Source organism: Calonectris borealis, chromosome 1 (genome assembly GCF_964195595.1).
Source record: "Calonectris borealis chromosome 1, bCalBor7.hap1.2, whole genome shotgun sequence".
Classification (NCBI taxonomy): Eukaryota; Metazoa; Chordata; class Aves; order Procellariiformes; family Procellariidae; genus Calonectris; species Calonectris borealis.
Window position 1 is genome coordinate 200508913 of NC_134312.1, and position 17297 is coordinate 200526209.

General features: G+C 41.8%; 1 protein-coding gene across 2 annotated transcripts in view; it reads left to right on the plus strand.

The window, feature by feature from the left end:
* The first annotated feature begins 2830 nt into the window (after positions 1–2830).
* LATS2 (large tumor suppressor kinase 2) overlaps positions 2831–17297 on the plus strand; it is a 52355-nt gene continuing 37888 nt past the window's right edge. The window contains exons 1-2 of one of the 2 annotated variants that reach the window (XM_075139939.1): positions 2831–3021; positions 7459–8038. In XM_075139939.1, the coding sequence (XP_074996040.1) occupies positions 7700–8038 (339 nt within the window). In that variant the 5' untranslated portion in view covers positions 2831–3021; positions 7459–7699. The remainder of the gene's footprint in view (positions 3022–7458; positions 8039–17297) is intronic. The other variant, XM_075139940.1, reaches the window with a different exon arrangement.

Below are 17297 nucleotides of genomic sequence, written 5' to 3' on the forward strand. Positions count from 1 at the left end.
AAAAGTTTCCTGAATGAGTTCAAGGTTTTATTGGCTACCAGTACTGTGTAAAGAAAAAGTTCATCCACCCACACCACAATTATTTCGTTGCTAGGAGTATTTTTAGCAGTACAATTTGGTAATTGGTTCCAAATACAATAGTTTAGAAAGAGTCACACTGTGGCCCAGCTAACGGTGAAACAAGAGTACGGGGAGGGAACGAGACGACACACAGCATTAGATGCGAGGGGATGGAGCTGCACAGAGCTCCTGCTTCCCTCGCTGTCTCAGGTGGGGGGAAGGAGAAAGAATGTGAAATGGTGGAGCCATGGTCCCTCCCACCGTACCCACACAGCGGGGCAGGCAGCTGCTCAGGCAAGTCAGGAGGTGAATGCTGTAATCACTATAGACCCAGCAGAGTCACTGAAGCAGAGCCATGAATAAACACACTGACCCTTACTCGTGGTAGATTATTATCTCATGGTCTAGTCTGTGAACGGATTTGCTCATACAGACAAATTGTATTGTTCTTTTTATGGAGCATCCTTCCTTCTGGAGATACCTTACTGTGTAGAAGATATTTGGGAGGAAAGACTTGACTGATACGCAGTAATCTCAAAAAAAAATTACAGAGATCAAATCATGTTTGGACAGAGTTGTATCATGCTACAACCCAACTGATTTCAATTTCCTTAGTATTTTTGAGGAATGTGATTTCTTATAGTTTGGGTTTCTAAAGGCTAAAAGCAGAAATAGTCTACGGAGTCTCCTCATCTGTGGCGGACCAGCCGAATAGGAGTACTTTCTAGAGAGCAGATTCAACCCATCTCTCCTGTACCTGCTGCTCTGCTGGTGGTAATTCAAACCCAGCAACTCTGTGCAAATGCATGAAATTCAGAAAGTGCAGCTGGCTGGAACCAGGAGGTGAAATAGTGCAGCTGAGTTTCATTCCCAGATCGATTGGAATGCAAAAGCAAAATAAACAGTTCCAAAGGAGAAAAATAAATGAAAAGATCTGTTTTACCTAGATTTAAGAATGTGGATGACAACCAAATCTTACGAAAGAGCATACTAGCACAGAGTAAGCAATTTTTATCTTGATGCTGTTCCTTTAAACCAGCCTGAACTTTGTTGGGAAAAGGTCTCAAGCTATTGAGCAATCTCTGGTTTGGGCAATCATGTTGCTGTGCTTCATTCGTTAGCACAGCAGTAATTCAGAAAATGAAGCCACGCTGCATCTGTCATATAATTTAAAATTTACTTCAGTTTTGCAGGTATTTGAAGATTGCAAAATGAACCACATTACCCTGTAATATTGAGCCGACATTGGAATCTGCTCTGAACCTAATGGGTTTCTTTAGCTCCCCAGAGTCGGAGGTTTCCTCCCCGCCACAATATAGCCCAGTCAATGACACTATTGAAATTCCAACAGTAATTTATATACAATAACTGGCTGCCCTCAGATGAGACGCTAAACAATTTCTGTGCACCAGGCTGCATTTTTCTCATTAAATGTAACACTCTATTGGCAGTCACTTAACATTCATCCCCTTCTCCTCCCAAACCAGCATCATTTATAAGCACTATTGACAGTTTGCATGGAAGGCATTTAAAAAAAAAAAAAAAGGATTATGATAAACAAACTCAGAGAAATACCCTTAGATAGGACTGTCCATGAGTAATATGACTAACAAAAATAGTCCCCATGGCTTGGAAAAGGCTGTAAATATAACTCCTATCCTGGAAAGATGGGATAGACTGCATAGACTTCTCTTTATACGTGCTCTCGGTCCTGTTGAAGACACTGAGACTAATCGCATGATTAAAGATAACCATGTGTCTTAAGCATTTGCAGGACTGACGTTTTCCCTGCCAAACAGAATGCATCTACAATGAACACCTCCCAGCTTTGCAACAGGATTTTGAGAATTTTTAAGTTTGGTTCAGGACTGCAGGCTTCTTCCATGTTAATGATCTAGATATATGCATATGTATAGAAAAGCTTACTTTCTTATTGTTTTTACTCTGTATTAGTATTCCCTGGTTATGACTAATGTGCGTATCTGTCATGCTGAGGGGTCAGAGCCAGCCTCCCAGATCCAAACATTGCTGTATTTGTATGTGTGTGGATTATTTCTTGTTGATAATTGTCTTTATTAAAGACCATAGAGGTATCTAAAATCAGAATATTCCTGCTTTCATGAAAAACAGGCTCATATCCAGGCAGCTCCATCCATAATGAGGTCAAACACAAGCTTTGCATCCAAAAATCCTTTGCAGCTTGGGTCTGCATTTTTGATCCAGATGTGAATTCCCTGGCTGTCCTCTTCCGGCACCTCATAGCCCCCTTGTCTCCTTACCATAATGAACACATATGAAAAATAAGTAACCTCCCTCAAAAAAAAAAAAAAAAAAGAAAAGCCCACATAGGCATTGATAATCCTACCACTTTGTGCATGTGCAAATGGTTTTAGTTCAGCACGGAAGGAATAAAAGATTATCACCAAAAAAATCACACTAAAATGAGTTTGGGGCGTCCGGCAAGCAGACGGGCACCTCCAAGCCGCCTATCTCAGCCCTTTGTCACCTCAGCAAGCGCCATTCCCTCACCACCTCAGCCACCCCTCTCCCCAAAACCCAGCGGGGGGTGTGAGGGGGGGCGGTTGTTGTGAGGTGGTGTGTTTTTTGTGAGGGAAAAGAGTGTCACAAGCTGCCTGTAGGGAAGGGCCCTCCAGTCCCCTCGGGGTGCCACAACCCTTAACGGCCCTTCCCGCCCTGCCGCCCTAGAAGCCCCTCCCCCCGCTGGTATGCGCCGGGAGGGGCGGGGGGGGAGAGTGGAATGACGCGGGCGCCGCGGGTCACGTGACGCGAATGGAATGCCAACAATGTAGCGAATGTCCCGACTGCGCCCCGCACTCGGCGCCCGGGACGGCCAAGGGGGAAGATGGAGACCGGCCCGCGCCGTCGGGGTCGCCGCCGCCGTTGAGTCGTTTCGTGACGGCCCCCCGGTAGGCGAGCGACGGCGCTGGGCGCCCCGAGGAGGTGAGCGAAGGGGGGGTTGGCGGGGGGTGCGGCGCCACGGTTTCCCCTCAACCCCGGGTGTGAGCGCTCCCCACCCCCCCGCCCCAGCTGCTGTGCCCTGAGGAGAAAGTCGCGGGGGGAAGAGGGGGCGCGAAGGCGGGTGGGTCTTGAAGCGGGAGTGAGCGTCCCGTGTGTGTGTCCCCCTCCCGGGGGCAGTCTCGGCGCCCTGCCCGCACCCTCCGACATTTTCCGGACACCCGTGTGACAGCCCAGCCCTGGCGGGAGGCGGGGGGGGCGGTCCCGCCCGCCTGAGGCCTCTGCCCCAGGCCGGGCAGCCCGGCTCCCCCCCGCCGTGGGGACCGGCTCCGCGGGGTGCTCCAGCAGGCCGGAGCTGCTGGTAAATGGCCGGAGTTTATTTTGGGAGCTTTCTGCCTGCGAAATGAGTGGGTTTGGGGCTGGAGGAGAAGGGGTTGGGGCGCCCGCGTTCCCCGGGGGTACTCCCGGCCGGCACGGCGGTTGGAGGCGACGAGCCTTGGCCAGACCCCGCCGAGGGGGTGTCTCTGGAGACGAGGGCCGGGGGGAGCCGAGCGGGGACACCCAGAGCCCGCGAGGTCCCATCTGGCTGCGGCCGGGGCCCTGCTGTTCCCAGTCAGCTGAAGGTCACTGCCAAAATTCAGCACTTCGCCACCCTCTCTCCTCCCTCGTGAGTTGTGTGCGTGTTGAAATACCCCTTTCCCCGGCAAAGGCACTCGCGCAAATGACGCAAAAAAAGCTTATTTGGAGTGTCCAGGCTCTGCGTTCAATTACTGCTGGGCTGCTGTGGATGGGGAAGGTGAGCTGTTTCCCACAGCGCTGGTTTGCGCCGGTGCTTATGGTTGGCAGTGGGACGTGGGCACAGAGTTACTTTTGGACAGTTTAGTTAGCAGGAGGAAGGAGTGGAGGAATGATTTTGGGGAAAATCCTCACTTCAGTTCTTTTCACTTTCACCATGTGCCCACTTATAAAGGGGAGCACAGTTTGTATAATAATGAAATTCCTGAAACATCCCCCTCCCGACAATGTTAGACCTCCAGTACAAAGTGGATGGTCTCTGCTTCCATGGATTTGTGATCCAAAAAACCCAAAGCAATACCTGTACATTGAGAGAGGAAAGGGAGTTGTAGCAGTTTCTTAAAACTTTACTACTTCATTCTGCAGTAGTCACTAGTTCAGCTCACTACAGTGCCTGCACGGTTATAGAGCTTGCTGGCTTAGGGTTTGGGACCTAGCTCTTGAAACACAGCCGAGCTTTAGTTTCTTGCCTGTGTCCCAGCTCCACAGAGCCACTAGCACATGCAGCCTGTTGGGGAATGAAGAAACAGGAGAGTGAATAGCTAGTGCTGCTGGGACGGCAGACATCAGCATATAATTTCAGTGTGGTTGGTTGGTTGCAGCCAGAGCAGCTATTAGTATTTCTCAAATGAAGAAATATAATCAGTTATTCAAAAATTGTTCTAACTTTATGCAATTAAAGTAATGCTGCACTTATTTGAAATACTATATCTTCAGGATAATGGACAAGCTTCTAACTAGCGCAAAACATATAACATTTTGGAAAAAAAACACCTTAGGATTGTTTAGTCAGAATGGCTTGAAGCTCAAAAATAATTCTGAAAAATCATTTCTCGTGATGGCAGGAAGGCTATTGATACATTCATGCTGTAGGCAAGGTGCAGATCAGAAGGATTTGGAGTTATCCAAATCCAGATGTGCAGTCAGAAATGCTTAGAGAGAATTAGACACACTACATATCTTTTAAAGCATACAACCCTTTTATTTTTTGCTAAAAATGCAAATCGCAGGAAGATTTTAAAAAGCAGACGGCTTATTTTTCTTCATAAATCTGTAATACTTAATGTTCCAATTTCTTGGCTTATCTTACATATTTAATTAAAAAACCCTTCTGCAAAATATGAAACACGTTTGCAGTTAGGTCCAGTACTTACTGTTGTTGCTGTTCTCATTCATACTGTCTAAACGATGAACGTTTCTTTCTGGTTTAGCAGTATTGTAAATGTAAGCTGAGGAAGTTGCCAGCTGGCTTGACCTAGCATTATTAGACTTGAGCTTAGGCTAAAGGTCACAAAAGTTCTTTATGTGAAGCATGTGTGTAAGTGGGAAAGCAGTTCTTTGCTGCAAAAAGGTGGGGGGGTTGTGAGCTTTTCCAGCGTGTCCCAGGCCTGAGGATTGGCACAGGGACTGAAAAGGAAGAACAACCCAGATTCCTAAACCCAGCCATATGGTACCTGCTGCTGTCAGGAAAAGAAAGACGGTTATAGACCAATTAATTGCTCTGTATCTTTTAAGCATTAGCTAGTTATGATGTAATCCTAAAAAGGCTGCAATACAATTGTATTTATTTAACAAGGCTATGTATTATCTTTTGCTATATTCTGTCTAAGTAGACAAAATTCTGTTCCTGGGATCCTTCAGTTGCTTTTGTCTTCATTGAGAACAATGAAAACTTGATCTGTTATTGACTAATAGCTGATTTGTAGTTTGTGGAAATATCAAAATCTAGATGAACAGCTTTAGCTCTTCCCTTAAAAGAAGTGACAAACCCTGTCCAATGTGCACATGAGCATTTATGTCACTTTTAGTCCTGTATGAGTTAGGGTTGCAGGATATCCTTAGAGAGTACCGAGTGGAGGAGCTCAAGACCTCGAATACATTACCGGTGTCTTCTAGTTAACTGAGCATTTAAATCTTAGTAAAAGAGGTTGACGTGGGTGCCCTTCATTATGTGTTCTCAAGTAGTTTGATCCCAGAGCTTTCAGCGTAGAGCTCTACCACCTTTCAGCTAAGACATGAATCTGGACTGATGTTAGACTGTACAAAAATTTCCCATTATAGGAGTATGTGGCATGCATTGTAAGAACATAACATGTGGACCGTATCTCAAGTGATTAATGTGTGCACCTGCATTTCAAGCTGGTGAACCATCATAAAAGAGTCTGGGTTCTGACTTCACTGTTGCATTTCAGTCCTTGGTTGTAGAGGAAATCTTGAAGTGGGCTCTGTACTAATGAGGAAGTGGTGATGGGCTTCAGAGGTGAATGTGTCCAGATTCTCTTGGCCTTCACAATAGTAAGCTGTTTGCTTGGTGGTGAGAAGTGATGGTAAATGTATGGAAATGGTTGTTTTGTTGGGAAATACTATAGCTATCACAAGAAGAGTTGTTGCAATGAGTTGAGTTTTAGCATCAGCATGTGAAAATAAAGAACAATACTTTCTGGAGAAGCTCTTTCCGATGATGAATGTGCTGTGATCAGAAGTGAAGCACCTTTTTTAAAAAAAAAAAAAAAAATTCGGTTGACTTCTGCGTGACCAAGAGGAATATACAGTGTGTTACCATCTTCTGTATTTGCGATTTGAAAAAAACTGAACAAAATTCTAACCTTCCCAAAAGAGTGGCTTAAGCACCATTCAGGAGTCACTTTGCAAGTGCTAATATCATCAGGAGAAGCAAACTTGCGTAAGCAACATCAATAGCAAGATGATATTTCTGATTAAGCTGTCTTTTTAATCCTCTTCCAAATGCACCATTATTTAATGTTTCTATTATGCTGATGCCACGAAGACTTAGTTAAGGTAGGATTCTTGTTGTAACTTCTTGCTGCACAGAGATTGCAAGTTGCACAGTAGCTCAGCTGTGCTGCATAGATGTTCTCTGCTGCATGTCAGAAGAGGTGCATAAAGCTGACTCAAAGTCTTTTTTCTGTGTTGGGATGAGTAGCTCCATCTACCCCTCTTTTCCCTTTCTTCCCTATAAGGCACAGCTAATGAAATATCATATACCCCCCACCCTTTTTTTCCCTCCTCCTTCCAGTTCTGTGGGGAATTCTTACCTTCAGGCTTTGCTAAGATATTCATGTGGAAAGGCAAAGTATCTTGTCTTTCTGTTACTCACTTTGTTATTAAAATACTAGAAGTTGCTATGGTTAAAGTCATCAATATTTCCATTATAAATCTTTTTCATAAACTTCTGAAACTGAGCTCAGCTAGTGTAAAACAAACAAAATCTTAAGTGGGGGAAAAACATTTCATGAGCATACTCTTCCCTAATTATGAAATAGGATAGGCTTGTCCAGGATTTAGTTATGCAATTGGGTGGGAAACTTGCTGCAGTTAGGTACTGTAAAATTCTTAAACGTTGTAGCTTTTAAGGGTTTTATTTTCATTTATTTTGAAAATGAAACTTTAAAGAAAACTGGATTATTTATTGATTATGTTGAGAAAGCCTTTTAGAATCCTATTCTTGAAAACAGATAAAGTGAAAATCATTGAAGGGAATCCAGCTGTGACAGCTTAATAGGTTCAACTGATTCACTTTCACTTGATTAATTGTCATGCTGTCCCTTCAGAGGCATTTACAGTATCAACTTAATTGCATGTACTTTCTATTTTCTTTTGTTTCAGACACTGTCAGTCTGCAAAATGATGATTCCAAGGATTTTCATTTTCTGTAGGAAACATGAAGATCGTGAGTTGAAGTAAAACGTTGGCAGAAATTTCTTGAGAATTTTGCCTTTTCTTTTTCTCTTCAAAGGATTATGTTTACAAGAAATTGATACCATCAAGTGACACTTTTTTGAAATAAAGTAATTTAAAAAACCTAAGAATAAAGCTGTATTTATGCTCAGAGAAAACTGGATTAACAATGAGGCCAAAGACTTTTCCTGCTACAACATATTCTGGAAACAGCAGACAAAGGTTACAAGAGATTCGAGAAGGTTTAAAGCAACCATCCAAATCTTCAGGTCAGGGACTACCTGTTGGACCGGGCAGTGAAACTTCTCTGGACCCTAAGATTTTAATAGGGAAGGATGCTGCAAGGCAGCAGCAGATGAGACAAACGCCTAAGTTTGGACCGTATCAGAAAGCTCTGCGAGAAATTAGATACTCTTTGCTGCCGTTTGCTAATGAGTCGAGCACTACAGCAGCTGTTGAAGTAAATAGACAGATGCTCCAGGAACTGGTGAATGCAGGTTGCGATCAGGTACGTATGAGTTTGGAGGGGGGATTGTCACTGCCTTCAAAATGAGTTTATACTCAGGATTGAGGAAAGGATTTTGATGGAAGTTGCCAAGCTTGCCAGTTGACAAAATGCACCGATTCTTCTGGCAGTTGTGTTCCTGTATGACTAGCAGAGTAGATGGACTTGCTGTTGAGAGATGTGTCTAGCTTGGGGTTAATTCATGTTCAAGACAGTCGTCGTGACCACTAGAATTCTCTTATGATTTCTGCAGTTGATGTATAAGGCTGAACAGGGTAGTTTGTCGGTTTTTTTCTTCTTTTTTTTTTCTTTTTTTCTTCTTTTTTCCCCTCGATACTGGAACAAGCCTTAGCTATGAGTAATAGGGTGGAATTTTGTCTAGCACATCTAGACTCAGTTCACTGTCAGAAGCAACTAGAAGAAATGACAGAGACAGTATATGGTCTTTGAAGAAGCTCACTTGCTGTTTGCCAGAAGCAGGCAGAACTGGCTGGATGTTCAGCAAGCAGCAGTGGTTGGGTACACACCTTTTCTTCCTTACCTTCTCTGCTTCTATCAAGAGGTGGTAGCCCTGTCTCAGATAAGGGACTTGGCACAGAGATGCTTGCTTTTGTCATTCCAAGATTGACGCTAGAATGTATTCTTAATTCAAAGACCATTCACCTGGTGCAGAACATGGTGTTTTTGTGTTGAGCTGCATTCATCTTGCATGTGCTTCCAGTGTTGGTATTGACTTTCACCTCTGTCCAGGAATAGTTCAAAATTTTGCTTTTTAGAGATGAAGTGCTTTTTTTTGCTTCAGATTCTGATTGTTGTAGAAACAGCTTTTTTCCCGTGTGATTGAATGGCAGTTGTTGACAAGCTGAAACATTTCCATTTATAGTCCTTGATATACATCAGAGAGATTTAAAACCAAAGTGCTTTCAGTGGCATTTCCTTGATTTCAAAACTTAAGCTCCATTCACTTATGGCAGAGTGCGAGTCTCTTGGCTCTCCTAGACCATATTCTAAATCTGTATAACAAAAGTAACATCAGGCATTATTATAAACAGTCTGCATTTCTCTGGAGCTATGTAGACATTAATTAGTGCTGTTTCTATTCCACAGAGTTTATGCTATGTGAGATAATCAGAGCTAGAGAAGGTTGCAGATTCAATGAGAAGTGCTGCAGTACGACTAAACACTTCCTAGTCAAGTGAACCAAGATGCTGTACTGAATTATTTAACTGGAGAAATCAAGGATTTTCTCTGATCTTAAGCACGCCGTGAAAACACAGTGTTTTTTAGAACTCTATTCTCTAAATTTCCCTAGCTGTTTAGGATGAGAACACTCCCTGTGCATGTGAGCCAGGGTTAAATGAGCACAGCTGGATTCTGGATTGGAAATGCACATAGTAGGTTACATGGACAAATCGTTCACACACAGAACAGGCTTGTTGGACTGAAATCTTGGAAAGTACTTTGAGCACACTACAGCACAGAAATGTTAAACCAATGGGTACAACAGAAATACCTGAGCACCTGTTAAAATGTCTTGGTATTAAAGGCAGTGTAACGCACTGTAATATGTAAAGTTTTCAATATCTTTAGCTATTTTGACATCAATGTTCATGCAATGGTATTGCTTCTTGCACTGAGAATGAGCCCGGTTTTGACTCTGATGTGGAGATTTTTGCTACCTCCTTAAATTTCCTGCACATTTTTGGTTGGGGTTGTCTTTTTTTTTCCTCACTGGCATGATCCTTCCATCCTCACACTTAGCTTTTCTCCCTAGCTGTGACTTGTGGCCTGGAGACAGCATTATTGGGCCTATCTCTTAGGTGTGTTTGGCATTCAAACCTAAGCATAAGCAGAATCACATTTGGCTAGAGTCCAGATAGGGGTTACAAAACTGGAGTCCTGTGGCTAAAAATGCTGGGTTTCCTAATGTGGGTCCAGGCCATATGAAGGTTGGCGGTCCTGGAGGGTTGTGAATGAATGGAGCTTCTTGAGATGGTGTGAATGGTATCTGTCCCTGGAGATGGCATGGTGTAGGGTGACAGACTTGATTACTACCTCTAGATTCTTCCTTTCCTTCTAGTGCCTGAGCTGTTTTGACTCAAATGCTGAACTGTTTCAGAGCATGATGTGTAGCAAATCAGCCATCCCAAGCTACCCTGTCCCTGCTTGTGAATCAAAGCCTTTAAATGCCTACCGCATGGACAGCTTCTGTAGTCCTGCAGGCAGCTAACAGATCTCTGATTTAAGAGAGAAGTGAAGTCAGCTTCAGTTTCTTTGGGGACAGTTTTATTTACCTCTGGACCCAGTGCTAGTGTGAGGTTGGTAAGTGGGCATTGAAGCCCCCTCTCCCCCATCTCAAATGCTAGGAGCAAATGTTTAGAGGTTAAGGATTTCAGTCCATGAATAGCTAATGGTCTACTTGAGCCTTCCCCTACCACAAGCTTGCAGAGTACAAGATCTTACACCTCTTGATCCTGCTTCATGGTACACTAATCAGCTGTTTAACGGCTGCAAGCGTCCTGAATTTGGCTATTTGTCATAAGAAGCTCTAATCATGGCACTCTAGGAAGTTGTGAAGAATGAATAGATGGCTGTAACATTATTCAGTTTGATCTTATGTGAACTCCATTTTCAAGTTGGATTTGGGCTGATGCTTTTTGGTGTTCTAGATAGAAACACTGGAAAGCAATCCTTGTGGTTATCTGTTCTGGTGCACACCATGCAAGGATCATGATTCCTCTTCAGTCTGTTTATTGGGCCACAATAAGGATTTTGGGAAGAGTGAAGGGGAGCAGTAACAATTAAGAAGGAAGGAGTATAAATTTTAGAGGCTGGGGAAAGGATACTTCTATTTATTACTCATATTAGCTCCACTCATCTAGCATATCTGTAGCATGGTTAGATTTTAACAACCACCATTTTACATACTACAAAAGATGTTGTCTATTAGGTAACATAAAGGTAGGGTTTGTAGCTCCCTGTTCTGCCTAAGTGACTCTAAGTATTAAGATGAAATTGAAATTGGTTTAATTAAATAAAAAGGAAGCACCATAACATTTTATTACTTTATTCTTGCTCTATGAAAGACCCACACAGACAAGAAGTTGGTTATAAGCTGGTTGGTAATCTTAACAAGTATATAAAATGCAGTGTAATTAATGAAGTAAGTACAAAATTCTTGTGTCTTTCAGTTACAGTCATCATAGGTGTTACATGTGAAAACGTTTCGTTTTTTTTTTGAATTGATTAGGAAGTTGCCAGTGTCCTTTTAAACGACCCATGTTCTTTCACAAGGATTTCTTTTTGGCCATTGTGTAGCTTATGATTTTGTAGTGAAATCTGGCCCCCAAAGCTTGATGGAGACTTTGCTATTGACCTGAAAGAAGCCAGGATTACACACTTTTTTTTTAGGAGATACAAAACAAAATTACGTACCTAATTAGTCATAGTTCTTCTCAAACAAATGGAGTAACTTCTCTGTTGTTTGCTTAAGTCATCTTTTCAACAGTAATTATTTAGCAAGTTTCAATCAAAAATAATGAGTGCAGCATAAATTGTTTTGAAACTTGTAGAACATGACTGCAAAAGGCCAGACCTTTTTTGTTGCAAAAGCTTGAAGCCAAAAGCACTGCTAATATACTGTTCTTTAGTAAATAAAACTCCTTGGGCTTGGAAGTATAACTTGCAGCCACTGCAGAGGGACAAGAGCATGGAGCGTCTGTCCTGCGGGCTGGTAAACTGCTGGAATCACCTGGGGCAACTGGATGGCGTTTGGGCTGTGGTGGTAAATGCAGCTGCTGCTGTGGATTGAATTTTCCTAATGAATAGATGCAATTGAGCATACGATCAGTGACATTCCAGCAACCTGAATGGGCTGTACTGTACTTACTGTACTTCCTTAGAGCATAAACAGCCACTGACCTTGTAATGTAGAGTGGACTGCAGCAGTTCTAGATGAACTGTGGAACGTTACACACTTGTCACTTCTCCCCCCGCCCTCCCCCAAGCAAACTTCTTTTCTTTGAGCAAGGGTGCCTTTTCTGGGTGAAGATTTCTAAATATAGTTTGTTTGGGCAGGCATTTTTAAGAAAAATGATGGTTTAGGATTTTTTTACAGGCTATGTACCTCCAGTAACGTGCATCACCTACTATACACTGAATAACTGTGAATATGTGAAAGAGGGAAGTCCTTATGCTTCATTTTTTCCAGAGGCTTTTATAAATATCTCTGTAATAAAACATGTACACCCTACCTGTGCCAATATCAGAACATTCCGAAGGGGAAGATCTGTCCTTTGGACGCTAATTATAGTGTCTTTCAAGGAACTGGAATGGTGTTTGTGGGTACTGCAATGTGTCTAAGAATATCAAGCTGACCATCTCTGTCATCTGTGTTACACTGAGTTCATGGAATTCACTTTGTAGAAGTGGGGTGGTTTTGGTTTTGTGTTTTGTTGGGATTTTTTTGTTTTGATTTTTTAATTCTCCTTCTTGCATTCTGGGATGCTTTTGATCTTTTCTTCATGGATTACATCCTTTTTATTTAACCCATTTGGCAAAGATTCTACCCTGATTTGGGAACTACTGCTTGATTTTGGGAAACTTTGAGAATGGGAAATACAATATGTATCTCAATTTGAACAAGTATTTGCGCTTCTTCAAGTGAGAAATTTTGCTATGCCAAATAGAGCTTGCGCAGAAAGTGCTTTTTATGTTTTGCATGTGGAATTAGTATTCTGTTTTTTCTTTTCTATATAGGGTTTTAGGTCATGCTTGTTCATATATAATCCATGTGCCATCTAGCAGTGTGTTACTGAGCAGTGTGACTTTTCATCCTATGTGATGGAGTGATGAAAGGAAGCAGATACAATGCAAAGTTCTGTTTTGGTAACAGACAATGCATGGCTGGAGTTTTGCTTGTAGTAAAATATCTGTTGCAATTTGTTAAGAAGACAAGTCTAAAAAGACAGCTTGCCTTCAAGGTGAAGGGCAGCAAATTTTGTAATAGCCCTGAGCAAAAATAATTAATTTCATAATTAATTTCATAACATTGGCCTGTCCTGTAACAAAATTTTGTCCCCTGCTTGGGTAAACTTTACCTGTGTTAAGAGTTCTGCTTGTCCAGCTATTTACCAAAACCTCCAGGATGAACGTCTTAGTCATCTTCTGGGTGTTTTGGGTCCAGATTGTTTTGTTAATGAAAAATCACTGAAGAATGAGCTTGTTGTAAGATTGCCTAGGTTATTCTATGGGACATATGTTAAAGGTAGCAAGAGTCATTACAAGCTATGTTGCAGGTCAGGAGGAAATAAGTATGCTTGGGTTACAAGGAGAAAAAAAGAGGCCTTCAAATGAGGGCACTCACTGCTGAATGCGGGAGAAGGATTTTATTTTAGCAACTGAAGTAGATTTGATAATTCAGGCCAACAGTCTCTTGTGTGTTCGTTTGCCTCATTCATTTGAAGGTTAGTTGTTCACTCTGTCTTCTCTTTGCTAGATGTGTTCAGAGCTTGTTTCATAACCTTTTTCTATACTTTTTTCTTTCTAACGTCCCTTTTGGTTTCAACCTTTTTCTCATTTCTGAGAAGTTTCTAGTATCATCCAGTGTTCTTCCATCAAAGCATGTAAGGGAATGTGTTTTCCCACCAATATGCCTGAAGTTAGCCCCTTACGTCATTTCAGTTTTTAGCTGCTTCAGAAAAAAAGTCATAGCTTTCCAGGGGCTGAAAGCAAGAAGCAAGAATTGCTCTTGAGCCGATACCTGCTGACACATCTCCCTTCTATCCCATTTCTCTTGTCTCCAGTCTTCCTACGTTGCTGTCACTTCTTACGACACTGTCTTAGTGAATATACTTAAATCCTCTGTGTCATGACGCAGTTCCTGCAATATATTTAGGAAGGTGCTCTTGGCTTTGTTCTGTGTGAGTGCGGCTTAGAGTATGCTCTTGTCCTGCAGAAGGGAGAAAAAGAATTTTGTCTTTTTCCTTGCATTTTTGTGGTAGTGGAAATACTCCTTGGCAGCAGTAGGTGATTGCATGTGCTCCTTCATATAACAAGATGTGGCTTCTTGGCAGCTGGGCAGTAATATGGCACTGTACATGACTGCAGTATGTTTTAAACTCTGCCCTTTATTCTTGTTAGTCTGCTTTCTTCTTTGGCAAACTATAGAATAAATTGCAATTTGGTAGTAGGATTATGTTTGAAATGACAGAACAGGAATCAGATGCCAGACTCCAGCTGCAGATAAGTGTGAATCTTGAGTTATGTTGAACTAATGCTTTCCTATTCCTCATGTCAGATAATCATTCTAGAAGCTTGCGAGTTAATATAAAAGTATAAAATTATATATTGCTGTAACAGGGTGCAGGATTAACTTGCATTGGATACTTAAATTGTATTTATTTAATTGCCAGGAGAAGGTTGAGCTATGCTTTTTTTTTTTTTTTAGTAAAAAAGGAAATGGCTTCATCAGTGTCACTGAAAATTCTGCATAAGCATTAACTTCAGTCTCTGAACAAAAAAAGCCCTTGTGACCAAAAGTAAAAATTGCCATTATTGTAACAGGAAGTTGATATCACAATAGTAGTAGGGTGTAACTGTTCCTTTCGCATTTTTTTGTTGTTCTAAGCCTAAATCTGTGCTGTTCTTTTCAGCTTGTGTCTGAGAGGAACCAATGTGATTTTATGCTGAGACTGAAAAATAGCATCTTGCGTGGGGGGGGTGTGGGGTATTTTTTTGGTTGTGTTTGTGGTTGTTTTTTTTTTTTTTCTTTCGCAAAAAAATGGAATGACACTTTTAAACTTAGATTTCAGTAGAAGGACTGGATGCAAGGCTTTTGCATGCTATAGTTCTTAGAGGTAATCCAAGATGTGCATTTGGAACTCATTTAATTCAACCTAGGAATGCTTTTCTGATAGTTAATAAACTAAATAAAAGCTTATGTTAAAGCTGCTAATTGAATATCAGTAGATTGCAAATAAAAGTCCATGACTAGTTCTCATGTGATATACAGGTATGTGCCATGCTTTTGTGGAGTGATTCTTTTTTTTTTTTTTTTTTCCTAAAGCATGGCTGAATATACAGAGTAACTTACAATGGCAGTCCTTTATCCTTACTTTTTTTTGTGCTGTACCCACAGGAAAAATTATTTTGCAGACATTTTGAAATTGGTTCATCAGCAGAACTGAAACTAATTTAACAGGAAGAAAAAAAATGGGGAATTTCATCTGTACCCTGTGTAGAAGTACTAATCCTGTCACCAGGTACATGAGCTTATAGTAATTTAAATTACAAGAGTGTAGCCAGGCATTCAGTTGAATAATATAATCTGATAAATTGAAGGTAACTAAACTACTTTTTCTTCCATTTTATTTATAAAGTATAATTGCCAGATATTGTCATATTTGCCCAAGGACAGAATGAAGTTACTGTGACTGCATTTTCTGAAAGCATGGTAGTATTACAACTATGTGTCTCTTTTCTGGAAATATTCAAGATGCTGGCTGAATTCTTACCCGACCACTGTTGGAAGGAGAAACAGTGACCAGCATGGTCATGCCCAGGAGGTAGGCATGAGGATTACACCACTGTTGCTCTGAAGGTGAATGGTTATGTGCTACAAAATGCAGCAGAAGTGCTTTTTGGTTGTGTCACTCTCGAGCAGACCACAGCTTGGTGGTGCTCCCTTGGGCACAGCATTCAAATCCTGCTCAGCAGTTGCTTGTGGTAGTGGTAACTCCTATACAACACACATGTCTCATGTGTGTTGTCCGTGTATCCCCCCAACCTAACATAAATCAGCCTCCAGTACATATATTCTTTGTTCCTTGGGTACTGGCTGTCTCTGTGACTTGCATGTATGTAATGCTGTCTAAAATAGGCGAGGAGACACATGAGAGACCTTCAAGTCGAGTTTTCTTGGTGGGCAGCTGCTGTTTTTCTCATTTGTTGGGTATGTCCATTAATTCCCCACCGTTGCCTTTTTTTTTTTTTTTTAAAATCTCTCTTAACAAACAGCTGGGCAGGCCCAGGTTTTCCTTTGACTTAGCAAAGAATTCTGGCTGGATTGCAAGCTGCCTCACTATAGATATAGCTACTCTAGAGTAGATGTTTTACAATCAGGTACTGCTGGAACAAATGCAGTTCACACTAGTATATTCTAGGAGGGACAGACACCCTGTCTGTTTGCTTAAAGCTACAGATGTTTGTGTTAATTTGGGCCTTATCCTTACATAAGTCATGTATACAGTATGTGAAATACATTCCACTTTTTTCACTCTTTCTGCTTATGTTCATAACATAATTGTGAGCATTGCTTAGATCTGGCATTTTTATGTTGCTTAAAGCTGAGGCTTCGAGTGGAAAATGCTGGTCCTTATTTCTAGGTTTTCATAATTCCCTAGCTTTTGGGGGGGGGGGGGGGGGGAAGTTTAAAAATGCCTCTGATTACCAAAATAGAGGCTGAAGTTGCTGTGGCATTGTGGTCTTTTGTGTTATCCTACCATAGCAGCAACAGGCTCGTATTGTCCAGACTTGAGAGGGATCCCAGTTTCCCATCTTCAGAAGATGCTTAAATAAAAGCCTGGTGAAAGTCAACCAGTCAACCTCTTCTTGTCTGCCTGCTCTACACATCTGCTGCTGCTCACCCAAAACTCTGTTGCTGCTGGAATATTTTCGACTTAATGTTATTTGGCAGCTTGAGGAAAAGGTTATCAGAGGTGGTGCCTCAGATACCCAGGAGCTGGGCTTGATCAGGTGGGAAGTCCTGTTTTTCTTAAATAAATCCTCACTTTGCCAAATTGGCTCAGGGACTACAGGGTCCATGAACTTACATGTGTCTTCCCTGATAGCACGTGGCTTCTGCTGAGGTAGTTCTGTCAGCTCTGATCTTGGTGGGGTCACCCAGCTATGGGTTGCAGCACAGCAAAACTGGTTTTGTTCTAATGGTCTTGCCCTGCCATTTGGTCTGTCACTGGCAATTCACAAGAAGCTTCTCGTATACAAATTGACACATAGAAATTAGGTTTCACCCAAGAGATGCATATGTGCATATATGTATTATGACAACTGCAGTGTTTCCATGGTACCAGCTGTTTGCAAAGAACTTAATCTATAGGATTTGGTACTGCACTGAAGATTTCTTTTTCTGTCTAAGTAAACAAGGTTCTAATGTTTGAGGCTGCGTTTTGCTTCCCTGCAGTGCAAGAGATGGATTTTTCCTGATAAGAAACTTGTGCTCTTCATTTTAACTGAATCCAAGCAA